The sequence below is a fragment of the Cottoperca gobio genome, chromosome 7, assembly GCF_900634415.1.
Source record: "Cottoperca gobio chromosome 7, fCotGob3.1, whole genome shotgun sequence".
NCBI classification, from domain to species: domain Eukaryota; kingdom Metazoa; phylum Chordata; class Actinopteri; order Perciformes; family Bovichtidae; genus Cottoperca; species Cottoperca gobio.
This window is the reverse complement of record NC_041361.1, coordinates 6,851,677-6,868,478: the sequence shown is the minus strand read 5'-3', so window position 1 is coordinate 6,868,478 and position 16,802 is coordinate 6,851,677. Positions and strand designations below refer to the sequence as shown.

The 16,802-nt window shown below is 38.8% G+C and overlaps 1 protein-coding gene across 1 annotated transcript in view; it reads right to left on the bottom strand.

Annotated features, from left to right (window-relative positions):
* Positions 1-16,802, bottom strand: part of LOC115011008 (dedicator of cytokinesis protein 3-like) — a 48,359-nt gene extending 31,557 nt beyond the window's left edge. Inside the window, 7 exon segments of the mRNA XM_029435935.1 lie at positions 637-721; positions 2,278-2,426; positions 3,969-4,065; positions 6,719-6,774; positions 8,715-8,755; positions 9,872-9,955; positions 16,766-16,802. Coding sequence (XP_029291795.1) covers positions 637-721; positions 2,278-2,426; positions 3,969-4,065; positions 6,719-6,774; positions 8,715-8,755; positions 9,872-9,955; positions 16,766-16,802 — 549 coding nt within the window.

Below are 16,802 nucleotides of genomic sequence, written 5' to 3'. Positions count from 1 at the left end.
CTGCTTCAGTTAGCGTGTGTGTGTGTGTGTGTGTGTGTGTGTGTGTGTGTGTGTGTGTGTGTGTGTAAAGTCCCATGTCAGTGAAACCAAAATACATTTGAGGCATTATTTATTTATCGAAATATGTCTCTATTCTAGTTGGTGGATTGAAGAAAACAAGAATAAAATATGTAATTTATTTTTTTAAATAACAATAAAACATTTATTTTATATGTAGTTACCCATAGCCTCACCTGGGACTGTCACTTTGCATTATGTCTGCATTGCTAGCTGGCAATCACGCTGTGAGAGTCACGTGCATGCAAGAAAAGGGACACACTCAATATGGCGGAAAGATAAGCATAAAGAACAAGTCACATGAGGCAGCTCTAACAGCTGAATTGGCCTCTCTCTTGTGAGTCACCTTCTTATGGATGATTTGATAATTGGTACATTCACACATCCCTACACATCTTATATGCAAAACCAGGCTGTGCAATGGAAAAAAAAAGGAACAGAAAAAGACATTTTAGTCATTGCAATAGATATTATCCTTCATAGAATGCACATTTACTTTATTAATTTATCGTATTCAATAATTCATGGGATGAATTTGTACAGCATGCACTGGTTTAAGAACATTCCCATCCAACATACCAGTTTGTGTAGCTCCGATACGCTGATCTGATCTTGATCCACCATTTCAAACTCCTTTCTGGGAACAAGGTCTAAGCCAAGGTGCCTGGAGAAAGAGGGATTAAGGGTGTATGATGAAGAAGAAAAACAAAAAACAGCAGTGAAGAAAGGAATCAGAGCTTTTTAAACAAGATTAGGTTCTGAGTTAAACAAAATCATTACAACTTTTAGTTAAAGCGTATTAAATGTTGAGCTCTTTCCATAAATCTTGGTGTTCATTTTCATTTGGAGTCCGTTTTTAAAGATAATAAGAATCTCATTCAACTTTGTGATCTATCTTAATCAAATCTTAAAACATCCCTTTATAAACCTGCCTTTTTATTTTTACTTAAGTACTGTACTTCTCATAATAGTATTTCTATAACATAATACTTTATATGTTATACCGCTACATTTCATTTTACATACAAATCACAGAATTTATTTTAATTAAACATTATGAATTTATTAACTACCAAACATATATAATGTTGTTAAATGTAGCTCCACCTCGACCAGCTGCAACATTAAAACACTGCTATTAATGCATCATTTCAATCACTACATCATTACATATCACATTCTGCATAATGAGCACATCATTATCATTAGAGAGTGTTGACTAGTTTAAACTCCAGAAATGTATCTAGAAATTATTATTATGTATATACGAGTAAAAGTAGTGGAGTAAAATCTAATTACAATTTAAATCTTTATACTTATAACCACTTAATTCTGTATCGGTTTGCTCCAGGACTTCCAGCTACAGTTTGAATTATCACTGATACTAAATGAAAGATTCAAATAGAAAACAACATTTTTAACTTAACCATCACATCCAACGGACAATTTAGATTAGAAATGCAGAAGACATTTTTGGCAACATTGGAAACATTTGGATCTTGTAGTGGAATTGTGATTTATGGGTTTGAACAGTGCATAACCACTCAACATAAGTTAGAATTGAAACCAAACATTCAATGGGATAAAAGAAGGACAGTACTGGAGTAAATGTTTCCTTACAACTCTGGTTCATGCTGTCGTACATCACGCTGTAACCCTTTACTTAAACAAACTGTGCGGCCTCAAATCGTGGCGAACTATCAGGGCTGCTGTGATCTTTTAACCATGAAATTAGATCACTGCAGCTCTCAGGTCAGTGTGCAATACAGAGCACTGACCTCAACTCGCACGGTGAACAAAATACAGTGAATTTTAAGCTCCACTTCTGAAGGTTTTTTATTATATTAACACATATAGTTCAAGTAATTTTCTGTTATTTTAGAATAAACTGACAGACGGCCCGTCCATATAAGGCTCCTCCTTAGCCAAGTTGGAGCCACATCTTTATCTCTGTTATGGATGCCTGTCACAGCTCAGTTGGATGGAGTTTTAAACTGGAAACAGTAAGAATATGGCTTTACAGTTCCTCCAGGGGGATGTGCATTGACTTTAAGCCGCTTGAGATTCACTCATCTGCTAAATGACCATAAAATGACATCATAGAGGATGTTATTTCGCACCCACTCATCCAGTGGTGTAGATCTCTCCAGTGCCAAATATATATTGTATTCCTTGGATAACCATTCTCGATATAACGCACTCAGTACAAGAGTAACTCACTCATTGCCCCAGTCAAGCCGTACAGTGATGTGCCGCTTGATCTCACGAGTCTGGTCCTGGGCGAGGTGACCCTGGATCAGCTGCCGGCGCAGGTCGATGAGCTCATTCATCACATGACGCAGCTTATGGAATAGATCCACCTTGTGTTTCTATTGAAGCAGCCAAAAAAGGCTTAGTTAGGATATGTGATCTCCTTCTACTGCAGCATTTATGTAAAGATTATTCATTTAACTCTATAACTACAATGCTGGACACTAATAAAACAAACCAAGAGTCTACATGCAGATGGTTCTTTGATATCAGACTCTGATGATTTATTTTACATTTAGTTGGCAGTATGATCAACACAACAATTGCGTTCTAACCACTTATGCCAGCCTGTGCAGGTAGCAGAACAAATATGTGTTGCCAATGAGATGTAAAGCCCTCTGGTTTTGTTAATGAAAAAAAATGAAATAAATAGATTCCCTTGCAAGTCTGCTTTGACCTCCTCACGGTAATGAATTTCATCACCATCTCTCGTAGCACAAGGACAATGCTTTTTAATGCAGGCTTTTTCTGTTCTCCCTAATGGCATGACAAGTCCACATTACCACCCAGGTTTGTTTATATAAATGCAAGGATTAAGCGGCACCACAATGCCGATGTAAATTTAATGAGGATAAACCCTGTATGTTCTCAAAGGCCGCTGAAAAACAAAGATTTCTGTCAGGGTTGATGAGCCCTTTCGGATGTCTATTCTGCGGGGCTAATTACGTACATTATAACAGATACACAGTTATGCTTAGGCCATTGCTCCCTGAAGTAATGCCATGAATTGTAATTGGCAACAATAAGGTGAAATGTATCAACATTTAGCCAATGCTACATCCTATTATTATGGATGCAACTGTGGCAACATGGTCCATATCACACAGGGGGTGAGCACCAAAACGGGTTCTGTTAAATCAGCGCTTCACATTAGTCGAGCTTCAGAGAAAGTTACATCACCAAACCAATGCCTCGGGCTCCTTAGTTGCTCAGAGCATGAGCAGTCCTCAGTGAGAGGTTATGTAAAAACTCGCTGCCAGCTCCGCAATGTATCCACTCAGCTCCAAACTCAAAACCCTACCAACCACTTCTGCCTGCCCCCTCGACACATAGCAGGATTAAGGATGCTTTAGGTTTCCAGTAATCACTTTTGCCCGGCAAGTAAAGGCTGACTGAAGGTGGCGAGCAGAGCGGGATCTTAAGATGATGCAGAAACTACGAGAGGGAGGCTTAAATCAATCAATGGCTGAATGACACAGCATGAAATTGCATACGACAGGTCTGTAGGCCATTATCTGTGTCCAACCACCATATCTGTTCCTATATAGATAGTATATGAAAATGTAGGGTGGCAGTCAGAACGACATGCTATGGGGAAATATCTAAAGGAGCTGTCACTGTATCTTTGGGCTATTCGCTATACTTGCTGGTTATACAAGGTGTTGAATTAGGTGCAGGGAAGGAAAAACATACTGGAAAATATTATTCCACTAAACTCCCTTAGGAGGATGCAAATGAAACAACAATGGATGCAATTTCTTTTATTTTCACACTTTTTTTCTCCCAACTCCCTTACAAATGTGTTAGATTCAGTCTCATATTTATTGCTTAGTGTTTTGTTTTAAGATGAGTGAGATGTATTGTAATATAGTGCTACTGACCACATAGAGCTGCTTCCACAAGACTCCCCATTCCTGCAGTGTGGAGGTGGTCTCTGTGATAATAGGGTCCTCGAGGGGCACCACAGTCTCGCACAGCCTGCAGCAAACAAAACAAAACATGTACATGTGAGTGCACACACTGATACACACAAGTGTTGGACACTAACACAATGTTGGCACATTACCTTTTCAGTAATGAATAGTGTAAGGAATTTATAATTCATATAGATGATAGATTCTTTTAGGGTGTTAGTCAGTCTTTTAAGAAGGTGAGAGAAATGCCAAGTATGTGATAATTACTGTAAGCAGCCTGATTTTTCCAGGTGCAAGTAAACAGATGCATATTAGAATGACGGTCATAATTTTTGTTACAGATCATCAGAATTTGTGACCATATCCATCCAAATATCCATCCATCCATTCATTATCAGGGATGCGGGGGTCTGGAGCCGATTCCAGCTGACATTGGGCAAGAGGCGGGGTACACCCTGGAAAGATCACCAGACAATCACAGCACAGGGCTGACACACAGACAACTATTCACACCTACAGGCAATTTAGAGTCAACAATCTAACTTGTATGTCTATGGACTGTGGGAGGAAGCCAGAGACCTCAGAGAAAGCCCACGCTAACACAGGGAGAACATGCAAATTCCTCAAAAGCACACACTTTAAGGTGGTCACAGAATACAGTGTAACACCGGTAGTTAGCTAGCTTGGTGCGGGAACGTGGTTAGCTGCCAGAGGGGCTAACATTGAGCTGAGTAACTGTAACGGATTACTTTTTGCTGTTGAGTAATTGACCTAATAATGTAATTACATTTTAAATTAGTAATAAGTCATTTGTAAATTATTAAATTATTAAAGTAATTTGCCCAAAACTGAGAAATACGCCACATGCATAAATGTCACTGCTTCAAGCCAGCTCTTTAAACAAGTAACATATGAAATGACAAAGAGATTAATATGAAGAATAATGAGATTTTCTCTGGCTGCAGTTAGGAACGGATGTGGAGCACTCAAGTAAAAAAACACAACACACATCCTTCCTGTGTGTCCACACTCACAGGGAAACATTAAACCAAAGGTTAGATATCTTGTGTAACTTTGCTCAGTAAGCTCTGGCCTATGCTGCAAAATAATTATCTTTAAGACTGTATCATTGATTGTGCAACAAGGGAAGCATCTCCACCCATTACACAATGAGTCAGGGTGATTGTCTGTGGCACGGATGCTTTGGGAGAACTACAGATTTGCATTAGTTGTGTCACCTCATTAACTCCAAGAGAAAGCAAAGCACATTTCCCAAAGTAGAGAAACTCCTGGAGAGAGGAAGTATAGTCATGCCGAATTCCAAATCTGCACTTTTAATTGTTTGAGTGTAAACGAGAATCCTCCTGCTATGTGGGAGCTCAACTGGAAGGTGGTGATAGAAAAGGCAAACTCCCAGTCCACACTGAGCCACAGCTCCCATTGTGCAGATTTAACATCCATGATAAAGAGCTCTGCTGACTGTTTTTGTCTTCGCCTTTGTTCTGGCCTCTACAGCCGTGGCCAGCTATTGTGACAGGAACTGTAGATGACCACCACCGTGTGTGCATGTGTGTGTGACAGAGTGTGTGCATGCGTGTCAGCAGCTGTCCGGTGGTAATTGTCCTATAGATTGGATCATCACATTGTTGAGTTGATGAATCTGTTTCACACTCCCCGTGTAATGAGTGAAAGAGAGCTCCTGACCTGTATGGAATAAACAGAATTCATAATGTCTTATATCATCCTCCAATATGTCTCAATGGTAGCGATGGATCTGTAGAGAGAAACCTCTGCTGATGTTGTCTTCAGTATTTTGAGCTGCACTCCCCTCCTACATAAAATCATATGTGCTGCAATAAATTCAACTTAATTTTTTTGTTTTTGTTTGTGTCAACTCAATGATAAACCAGTTCACACAGATAATGTAATGTTTCTGAAATATGTGCACGGTGTTTTCCCCACACTCTAATCTTAGTGTGACTGACTAGTCGAAGGGGTGGGTCACATGGATAAAATCACATTATGTGCACTTTTATATTGAAGTTTATCGTGATGAAGTACATTAGGTACTATTCAACGTAGTACAAAATAAGTATTTGTAGTCAATAATTGATGGCAAAGGCTTTTTAGCAGAATTAAATACCTGAGAAATTAAGGTAAATTCAACTTTGCCATAAAGAGGTCCAACTTACTGGTATGCGACACTGCCTTGAGTAGCCTAATACAGTCTAACATAATAAAGGGATTGCTAAATCATATTGCCCACCCCAAACTAGTGTAACTAGTCTGTCTTTGCATGTATTTTATATTCAGGGACATGTTTTGTTTACTTGTATCTTTCTATGTTGTGTGGTGTTGACACCGCCATGTATGCCAGTATGTTCTTTATGTAACAAGAATCGTAAATCTAAAAACATATATGTATAATTGCTCCCCTGACCAATGAGTATTGATTACCGGAGTTGAAGATATAGATCTTTCCAACATTACCAAATACATGTATGGATATGTGCGCCTCGGCGGCTGTGGACACTGGGGATACAGCATTTCTCGGCATGCATGGACAATTATTTGCTACTAAGGCAACCTGTTTGTTTTTTTTAAATCGTATGCTGGTGGATGTATGGGTGTGGGGGACATACAATACATCAAAATAAGTGTATCTCTAGTTATGATGCTGCGCAAGCTCCACTAAGACACTTCATCATACGACTTACCCTCTGTTGGTCACTGTGGATTTCTTCAAGTGGACATAGCTGACTGGGAAAATACCCTGTGGACAGAGAGGAAGGAGCAGAGATGTTACCGAGTGTGACAGGATCACGTTCTTAATTCTCCTGCAACATGTAACCACAATGTACAGTATTGTGTTGTGTTGTGCTATTAGGTAGAATAACTTAAACTGCGTTGAGTTGAGATTAAACATTTCTGCTGGCGACACATATTGAAGGAAATGCAAGATCACATTTCCAATTGTATTTGTATTTGTATATGGACAATCTGCTTTGCTGTGTGCTGACATTTGCTGCTATGCAAAGAAAAATAGATCGTCTGCACACACTACAGAGACGAGAGGCAGAGCAACGTGCAGGAGCCCTTTTGTGGCTTGGCTTAGCAGGGGAAGGGCATGAGAGACTGAGTGGTGCCAACTGCCACCGTTGCAGTTCATCTTTCTTATTCTAATCTGCCAGATGTGAAGAATTGGCCACAGTGAGCACAACTAATTCCTCTCAGCACAGAGAGAGTATGGGGGCGATTGAATGTGGGCAGCAGAGTACATAACAAAATGGAGGGGTGTTAGTAAGAACTGTAAATAGCTGATGAGAGTAGGGACGGACAGCATGTAGTCACTAACACCTACATTTACCAGGACTGAAAAGCTTTTGTGCTTTCTTTAAAACATTACAGCAGCATCACATAACACTTCAGCTTCTGACATTTCATTTCAAAGGAGAGTGGAGATACAAAATAGCAAAAAGAATTACCTGCTGCTCTCATGTTTCTAATTATATATCTGGTTAGTGTGTTTTTGATGTTACTGCTGGTTGTGTTATGGATATTAAAACTCTCCAACTTTGTATAATGACTCTCCAGCTCTGCTACAGGTTATCAAGGACGGAGTCTGTCATAAACAGTCTTTACTGAACAATCAATCCTATGGCAAGCACATATGTCAGTCGTATATAATAACCACTTACTGCAGTGCAGAGTATTGATCTCTGTCAGCAGTAATGGGGTTGTATTATTCGGAGTTCTGCACCTATGGTCTCTTCTTACTGAGCAGGATTTATCATAATGATGCTGCATGCACAGACTGTGAAGTGAGAGCTTTGGATTCAGTCTCGCCATCCTGCCCTCCATCTTAACTTTCTGTGTGCCTAGCCTTTTTGCTATTTCTTGGATGAATTAGAAATAAAGTGGAATTAAAACAAAACATTTTAAATAGCTTTTTTTTTTGTTAAAACTACTGGTTTTCAGTTCACTAATTACGCCATCTGCTGGCTGAAAGTAAAACAAGATTTGGATTTATTTTCTGGGGGGAATTCTGCACAGGAGAGAAAACAGCGGAAGAAAAGTGGCAATACTCAATACTTATTCTGTAAAGTGCCATAGTACAAAATAAAATAAATTAAAGAGCTGGCATGTGCCTTATACCAAGGTTTAATTACTTTGTATCTTTTCATGTCATTATATTTGCTGTATGTTTTTTTGGCACTACATTTAGGGCTAGTGCTTTTATGTTATGAATCAGAACACCTTGGTTAAAACTGTGTCTTTATGAAAACACATTTGGAAATACAGGTCAGGAGATTTCTATTTTTGTCAAATGAAAGCTCTATTCAGTAAGTTAATCAGTCATTCATGTCTTTGTTGTCTAGACAGTTATTTTAGGGATGCACATCTCTCACGTCACATTATCATTCACAAAAATGTATTGGTCTCTATCCAATAAAACCTTCATGTGGAAACCACTTTGTATTACACAGGACACCAGTTTATCAACTAACTTATTAACTATTAATTAACCTTATATTAAATACTGGTTTATTTAGTTAATAGTCTGCTGCTTTATAGTATAGTATAGTATAGCCCACGTATACCTCTATTGATGGGTTCTATTTGCCTCAATTAATTAAATGCTGAGTTCTGTATGCCGCCTGCAGGAAGCAACACAATGTCAAACCAGTCATTGGTGCATGCTGGTATAATTACCTTGATAGAAGGCTTCTTGGTGGAAAAGCCTCTGTACCAACCTAAAGGAAGAGCAAAGTGCACATCAGAAAACCCCACCTTCCTACCTCACAATGAACCACACAGGATTATATAAAGTGCCATTACACCATTTTGCTGAAGTAGGCTACTTGGTGTTCTGGTTCAGGTGAAATGCTCCAGCAGTTTTATTTTACTTTAGTTTTTTTACCTCAAATGAACTTGTACTTGACATTTCAATGTGAATGTCATTCTCTGCTGTTATAACTTTACTTTTATCATAATAGCTAACCTAATTCATTAAAATAATTATATTTAACAATTTGATAAACATAGTTTGACCATTTTAACGTGTTATTGGCCATGAAATGACAACAGATGCGTGGCAGCAGTTACGTTAGCTTAGCTAGCAGTTAGCTTAGCTAGCAGTTAGCTTAGCTAGCCGTTAGCTTAGCTAGTTTGAGGAATATAAATAATGTAATTTGCTTCCAGGACACCAAGCTGTACAGGGTTATGTTATTACATTATGACAAAGGTTACATGAAATGAGCTCAGTATACTAGGAAGAGGGTATTTTTCAAAGTTTACCGTTTGTTTAATCGTTTCAAGTTTACTCTCGACTGGTGGTTTAAACATTTAGAAAGGGCTTGAGTCAAATTGGTGCAATTATTCTAAGGAAATTCATCTGGAAATCAACAACGGTTCATAAACTGAACCACGGTTACTTGACTTTAACTGAAATGTGTTTTAGAACATTGCCTTTATTTTCCCTATAAATAGTAGCATAGTTCTTAACAGGTATCTTACGAGGAATTTAGTAGCAAAGTATGGGCCCGTGAAATTAAGTGTTTTATTTTCCAACATAAATGTTTGAACGCAGTTTCAAAGCCCTCTTCTAGGAATTGGCCTTAGTTCTGGTGCAGAAAAAATAACTGTTTATTTATTTATTTAGCCTAAAAGTAGTACATTTAAATACTGAGTCTAAAAAAGACTGTTTAACTGTATAATAAAGACTCTCCTCGGGCAGCTAAAAAAAACAAATTCCCATATAAAATACAGAGGACCACCACACAACACTTTAGGTACATGATATCTTTCTGCAGTACAGCACTTCTATTATTTACAATCAAACACAATGATTGTGGTCTCATTACTTTTACCTTCACTCTTCTCGAGGATCTGTACAGTTTCCCCAATCTCCAGGATCAGGGCCTGACATATTGATGACCGGAAGTTGCAGATCACTGTGCAGAAAAAGAGAAAACAATCATGAGAAAGCAGAGATGAGAAATATTTATAGTAGTTGACTGTAAGAGAAATTATTATGGTTACTACGCTTGGTTTCATCTTTGTGACCTGTGATTAAGCAAGGTGCCTTCCCTACACTGTTGTGTCTCCACCTATTGTATACGGTCTATGTCTCCACACATTATGTGCTTTGGGGTTGAAGCGGGACTTTTAATAAGCTGTTAAATGCAAACATCTAAACACAGTCACACAGGAACCACTGCTTAGCAAACTGTAAACAAGCTCCCACCCTGAAGTGGGTAGTCATTTTAATAGGCAATTAATTCTTAAGCGGCCTGATTTTTGTGGAATGTTAAGTTAATTGAACTGTCTACCAAAATAGAGCCCACACAATCTGCTAAGTAGTAAACGCTGCTTTATCATAAGTCGGTATTAACATAAATCTTCCATGCCACCCGCTTTTGCGGCATCATGCAGTCTTTGACCATACACAGAAACATCTTGTGACTCAAACACTGATTAAGAACATGATTATTCCTAAAGGGATGGATGCCACAGTGAAGGCCTTCACAATAGGATATCCTCTGGGGACTGTTTGTATCTGTGAGTCTATGTAACATGCAAGCCTCAGTAAAGACATACTTATTCAACAATGACAGGGCTCCACCGACGATTTCAAAAACCTACAAATGGTGGCCCTTCAAGGAGAGTTTGGTGTGAATCATTATGCTAATTATCTAGCCAAGGGACCCAGTGAGGGGGAGGAAGAGAAGGAGGGGCTTGGGCTCGGCTCAGTTGCCTGTTTGAGGGTAACGAGTGCTCAGTTCCTGCGCTCGGGTAACTATGGCAACAGATCATCTACAAACTGGAGGGCTTTCTTCACTGTAACTGCTGCAGGGATCTGGGCATTTTAAAATGGCAAAGCTTATGGATGCTGCATGGCGCTAGAGTTCAAGTCAAGCGTATTGGGCATGTATTAGAGTCAGAGAGATGGATAGACTTAAAGAGCCTCCTTGTCACCTTTTCTCAGACTGCCTCAGGCCCTTTTTCAGCCACGGCTAAGTATCTCACATTTAAGAGTGCTATTCTTTAATGGCCTCTATTTCATTTGAATTGCAAAACCTGCACTCACACCATTTGAAAACTCTTTAGCGGAGGCCATGTCAGAACAAAATGAGCTTGTCATGTTCAAGAGAGATGGGCGCATCAAGCAGGCTCGTATTTTCATAGTCCACCCTCACAAAACCTACAAGCTGTGTAAACACTCTTTCATTTGGACTAAAAGCTTCAGAGAATTAGCATATCCACAAAACAATATCCAAGAAAATTCATCATTGTACTTCAACATGTTGAACGTAGGATGTTGGAAGGACTGAAGGGACAGGCAGTGGAAAATGTTGGCAAAAGCAAACATTTCTGCTGAGCAACGGTATATCACTCCAGACTGTCCCTCGATTTAGATGCATCCATAGTCCACATGGCATCTTAAGGCTGCTATTGTGTAACCAGTAACTCACTGGTAGGAATTATGGAGCTTAAGCACAGGAGGAGGCTCCTGCTGTGCTCCACTTTCTTCTCACATCACTACACCTCCATTGTTCCATGAATGACAAATATATATATATGTCTGCTCATCCATAACTCCACAACCACCTGTATTAATTTACTAATTTAATCACTTTTTCCACTCATCCACTTGGGCAAATTTAGGAAGAAAGGTGTATATTTTAATAAATGTTGATGGCAGCAAATAAATGCAAAACATTTTCTTAAATAATGATCAGCCTTAGCAAATCCACAAAGAATAAAAACTACAGAAAAAGTGATTTTCAAAAGAGATGAATTAGATTTGAGAGATAGCAGAGCTACAAACAGGTTTCATCATAAAGTAAAAAAGTGTAGCTACTTTAAATGTTTTAGATTTATTTTTGAAACATAACAGACTCATAGTAATAGTAGACTAGATATTTACTATGTTTCGTCAACAGGCAAATATAAACTCAAAGCACACAACATTTCCTGCTCTGAATTATTCTTCAGATATCGACCGTTATCAAACGTTTTTAACAAACTGAAAACAGTCTCTTAAGAATCCAGTTTTTTGTGTTGGCGTGAAGTGAGAACAGACGCTGGAGTTGATTTTTCATAACAGCACCTAATTACTACCACCACCAGCTCCTGTAGGACAGAAGCAGCAATCATTCTGGATTTAATTATGGAGAAGTTATGACATTCAAGCCATGAAGTTTACACTATCTATGGTATCACTCGGGTCACCTAATACTGAGAACCATGGGAGGAAAATCACCCGGCGAGTATCAAGCATCATAGTTTAAAATAAGCAATAGAGTCAGAACACCGGCGATACCCTGGAGCACAATTGTAAAATAAGTTTTAAAATCATGAGAATTAATAACTCTCTTCATTTGTTGTACCTTTATTTTCTAACTTGCTGCTCCTCACCAGCAATTCTCCCACGCATGTCATATATATATATATATATATATATATATATATATATATATATATACATACATACATACATACATACATATATACATATAGTCTATGAATGAACACAAAAAACCCATCACCTCTACTTGTGTCCTGCAGTGATACGGTGTAAAAAGGGTTTTTTGTGTTCATTCATAGACTATATGTATATGTATATATATATATATATATATATATATATATATATATATATATATATATATATATATATATATATACATATATACATATACATATACATATAGTCTATGAATGAACACAAAAAACCCATCACCTCTACTTGTATCCTGCAGTGATACGGTGTAAAAAGGGTTTTTATGTGATAATTGCAAGAAAAATGTGGTGATTCAAAGCTCTCAAATAAGAATTACATAAAAGTTGAAGCACCACAGACATTTGGTCTCATGCAGCAACATTCTCTTAAATTTCTCTTAAATGTTGTGTTTAGATAAAAAAAGATAAGACGTCAACTCCAGATGCACCAAAGCGTTCTTAACCATCCTAGTCTGCTTTTACCATGGCGTCCTCAATGATGAAACCGGCTTCATCATAAAATGGCAGCATGTGGCCGATTGGTAATTATTAGCATAGGTAACACCCCTAAACACTATAAAAGGGCTGGTGTGCTGTTTGCAATTACTCCAAAAAAAAGGCTGTAAGAAGAAGAACTTCAGCGGTAGTGAAATTGAAGTATTGATAATGAAACTTTTTGTTATCTTGGTAAGAGCGCTCTTGACCAATCATAAAATGTTCTCTTACCTAAGAGAAGAGCAAAAATAAGAAACATTGTTGAATCACATAAGCAAACTGTACTATTCAAGCCTTTTGCCATATGTCATGCACACCAAATCACTGATACAATTAGTAAATATGTTCACAGTACTCTGTAGAAAGCCAGATTAAGGTGTCTATAACCATCTGTTTGATGTTGACCTTTGACCTATTTCCCTTCACTTTCCTGTCATTCTCTGTCATTTTTATGGTCAAGCCAAATCCAATACTTAAGCTATCACTTGTTATTAACAAAACAAACATATATTGTTCTTTTACAGCAGATCAAGTGAGAAAAGTATCACCTTCCAGTGTTAATATTATTATTTGCTGACATTTCTTGAAAAATGTTTTTCCTTTTCATGTAATTTCGTGAAGATTAGTACACAGCATGAATGGCCTGATGACCTTGTATTAGAATCAGTGAGAGACACATAGAGTACCTAACTGTATAATGGCCAACAGGGGAGAAATATTCTGCAAAGAGAGGGGAGATGCCATCAAAAACATGCCAGTGAACATTATTATGGATAATAAATTGTCTGCTATTTTCAAAACAACTGAGGGCTAATGGCACCACTGTACTGGGAACATTTTCTTTATTAAAAAAGACACTGTGCTCAATTACAATGTAGCACTGAAACTTATTTCCTTGGGTTTTCCCCGTCCTTTTAGTTCCGGTCTCGATCCTTACTGGTACGGCTGAACCTGAACTGCTTACCAAGTGAATCCTTAAACCATTCCAGTAATGCAAAGCGAGTATGAAGACCATGAAGGCCTTGCTTGAGTAGTCCTCTCCCAGATTCAGCAAAGTTAAAATTTACACAACGGTCTTTGGGCTTCGCCCACTGAGTCATGTTGTTCGACACGACTTACTGTATATGCAGACTCACTTACTCAGACACATTACTGCGCTGAAGTCTTGCTAACCTAGGGATTTCTGCCACAGAGGAGCATTTTACCGTGTATGATCCCAAATCAGTGTCACAGAAATCTAGGCACGCTTCCTAGCTGCAGGGGTCTGTGTAGCTGCGAGATGATGACCTAAAAGCACTATTAAAGGACCATGTACACGACTATCACAAATACAACAATAGGTGTATTTATAGTGTTGGTACAGGAAACTACAGTACTAATGAACTTTATAATGCAGTGCCCATGATGAATCCAATAAGTGCTCATTGAAATGGAGCTGAGCAACTTTCCACTAAAATCATGGCTAAAACCACCGGAGAAATGCTACTTTGGGCTACATTAATCTCTCTAATCCCACTCTCAGTTGAACATTAGCTCCATCTTTTGTTCTGTCGAGAACACTTTTGATCCTAGAGCTGTCCATTTCAGATAATGGTGGCATAGCCTGCTTCATTATTTCATGTACTGCTACAGTAGTTTGCGTCTGAGACAAGTCCATGCGGCCACAGATTCATTACACTCTGTCATGTGGGCAGGAACTGATTTACAGTCAGAGATCTCTCCAATAAAAGTATAAAGACAGTCATGTAATACTCGCTGCTTATGAGAGAAATCCGTCAGTGACTCATTTGCAAATAAGAGACATTTCAAGAAGACATGATCGATTTGAAAATCTATTGTAATGTATACTACGTCACAATTAACTTATATTTTGTTTTTTGTGGATAATGAGCATTTTCTTAGGGATACTTTTGACATTCTACAAAAATATGAATAAATGGGGCAAAAAAAGTAGTTATAGATTAATTGGTGATTAAAAATCAGTTGCAGCTCCAGAGTGGAAAGAGCTGGGCAGCACCACAGTTTCAATCAGGATTCAATCCAGGCCTTTGCTGACACTCTACAAGTGAATTACAAACTAATATTACCTCCTGCATAAACAAACAAAATAATGAATAGGCAACGATTCTAAGAAAGGCATTAACGTTTCATGAGGTAGTCTCAAACGGTTTCCTGTTTAGACAGAGCCAATTAAAAACACAGGAGAAAAGCCTGGCTGCTGCTGACAGACTACAGCTCAGGTTTTTATAGGTGTATGGCAATATTGGTGAGAGACAATTAACAGGCAATGACAAAATAAGCAAAGAAGAGGGTTGAATATGCAAAACGCCACTAATAAAACAGATGAGGCGGGAGAATAAATGCTTTATAGGGGGCTGTACTGCCAGTTAACGTGTGGGATTCATCTACAATGGTGTTGGAGAAATATTGAACCTAGTCAACGCGTTATTTGAAGTGAAGGGGGGAAATGTACCAGAGTAACGTGGGCTGCTTTCACAATGTACAGTATGTACTGTGTAGGTACACAGCGCTTTGCTTCCCCGCATTTCAGCACCGTGGACAGCGCCAGGTCACTGCTGCACCGAACTGTTGCTTCCCCACACTTAATACCCCAATATATTTGCGCTTGGATATAAAACGCCTGCAGTGATTCTATGATGGATAAATGAATGCGTGGATGAAACTACAAACGACTTAGAGTATTACTGTACAGCCACTACAAGAGCCGACACTATGGTGGATTGCCATTTGAGACTCTCATCCTGCGGTCTTTATGAAACGATCATGACAAATGTGATGCTTCCAAACAAAGTGTATATGTGTGGGCGTGTGTATGTAAGGGGGAGTATCATGTGCAAGGCAGCACGGGTAGCCCTGCAAGTAACAGCTGTAGAGCATCTGGAAATGACTCATTCCCCTAATGAAAACTCTCTATAGAATAATCATACGCGATAGACACTTTGGCCGTGGGGTTCAACAGTCACTTTATGATGACCGAATAGTAGCTTATGGCGTTATTTTTTGCCTATTGTAATCAAGACTAGGATAGACTGTATACAGCTCGCTTTGATAGTTTTTTCCTCTATTAAAGGCTAATCCAAATGGAGAAATACTGGTCTTGCACTTTCACCTCTCCCCCTAGGGTCAAAGTGCACACATGCAGGGATGAAATGTACAGTGTGGTACAGCGCAGTTCCTGTCATTGCAGCAGCAGCATTAGGACATATTTCTGTCTACAGGTAGACTCCGGCTTCACTCCAGCAGCCTACACCTGTTGGAGGGACGCAGTCACGATGCCCCCTCGTGGTTTCAACACGAATCGTTTCTCCCCCCTCTAACCCCCTCCATATATGCTCATAAGAAGAAAAGGGTAAAATGCTACACTGACGCATTTTTTTAAAAATACAAAAAGCACATAACCGGGAGTAGAAGCCTGATTTAATGCACCGCCTGCGGTTGTGTATAGACTGCGATAGCATCTTTAAGGTGGTGTGTTGTAGGCTGTATCATCCCACGCAATTTCCCTTTCTATGCAGTCACTGGCCGTGTATATCAGCCATTATAAGTATGTGTGTGTTTTTCATTGGGTGTAATGAGCATAATAACAGGAAAATGGGCTGGATAGCCTATGCGGGGTGTCGATGAACACAAATTGGGTGTTTCTCATGCAAAAACTGCCATCACAGCACTGTATGATTAAAGTCAATTAAAAGGCTAGAAACCAAACGTTAATAGATTCATAATAAAGGGTGCAATTGACTCACCAACTCCGATTTTCTCCTCTTCTGTAGGAATCCACAT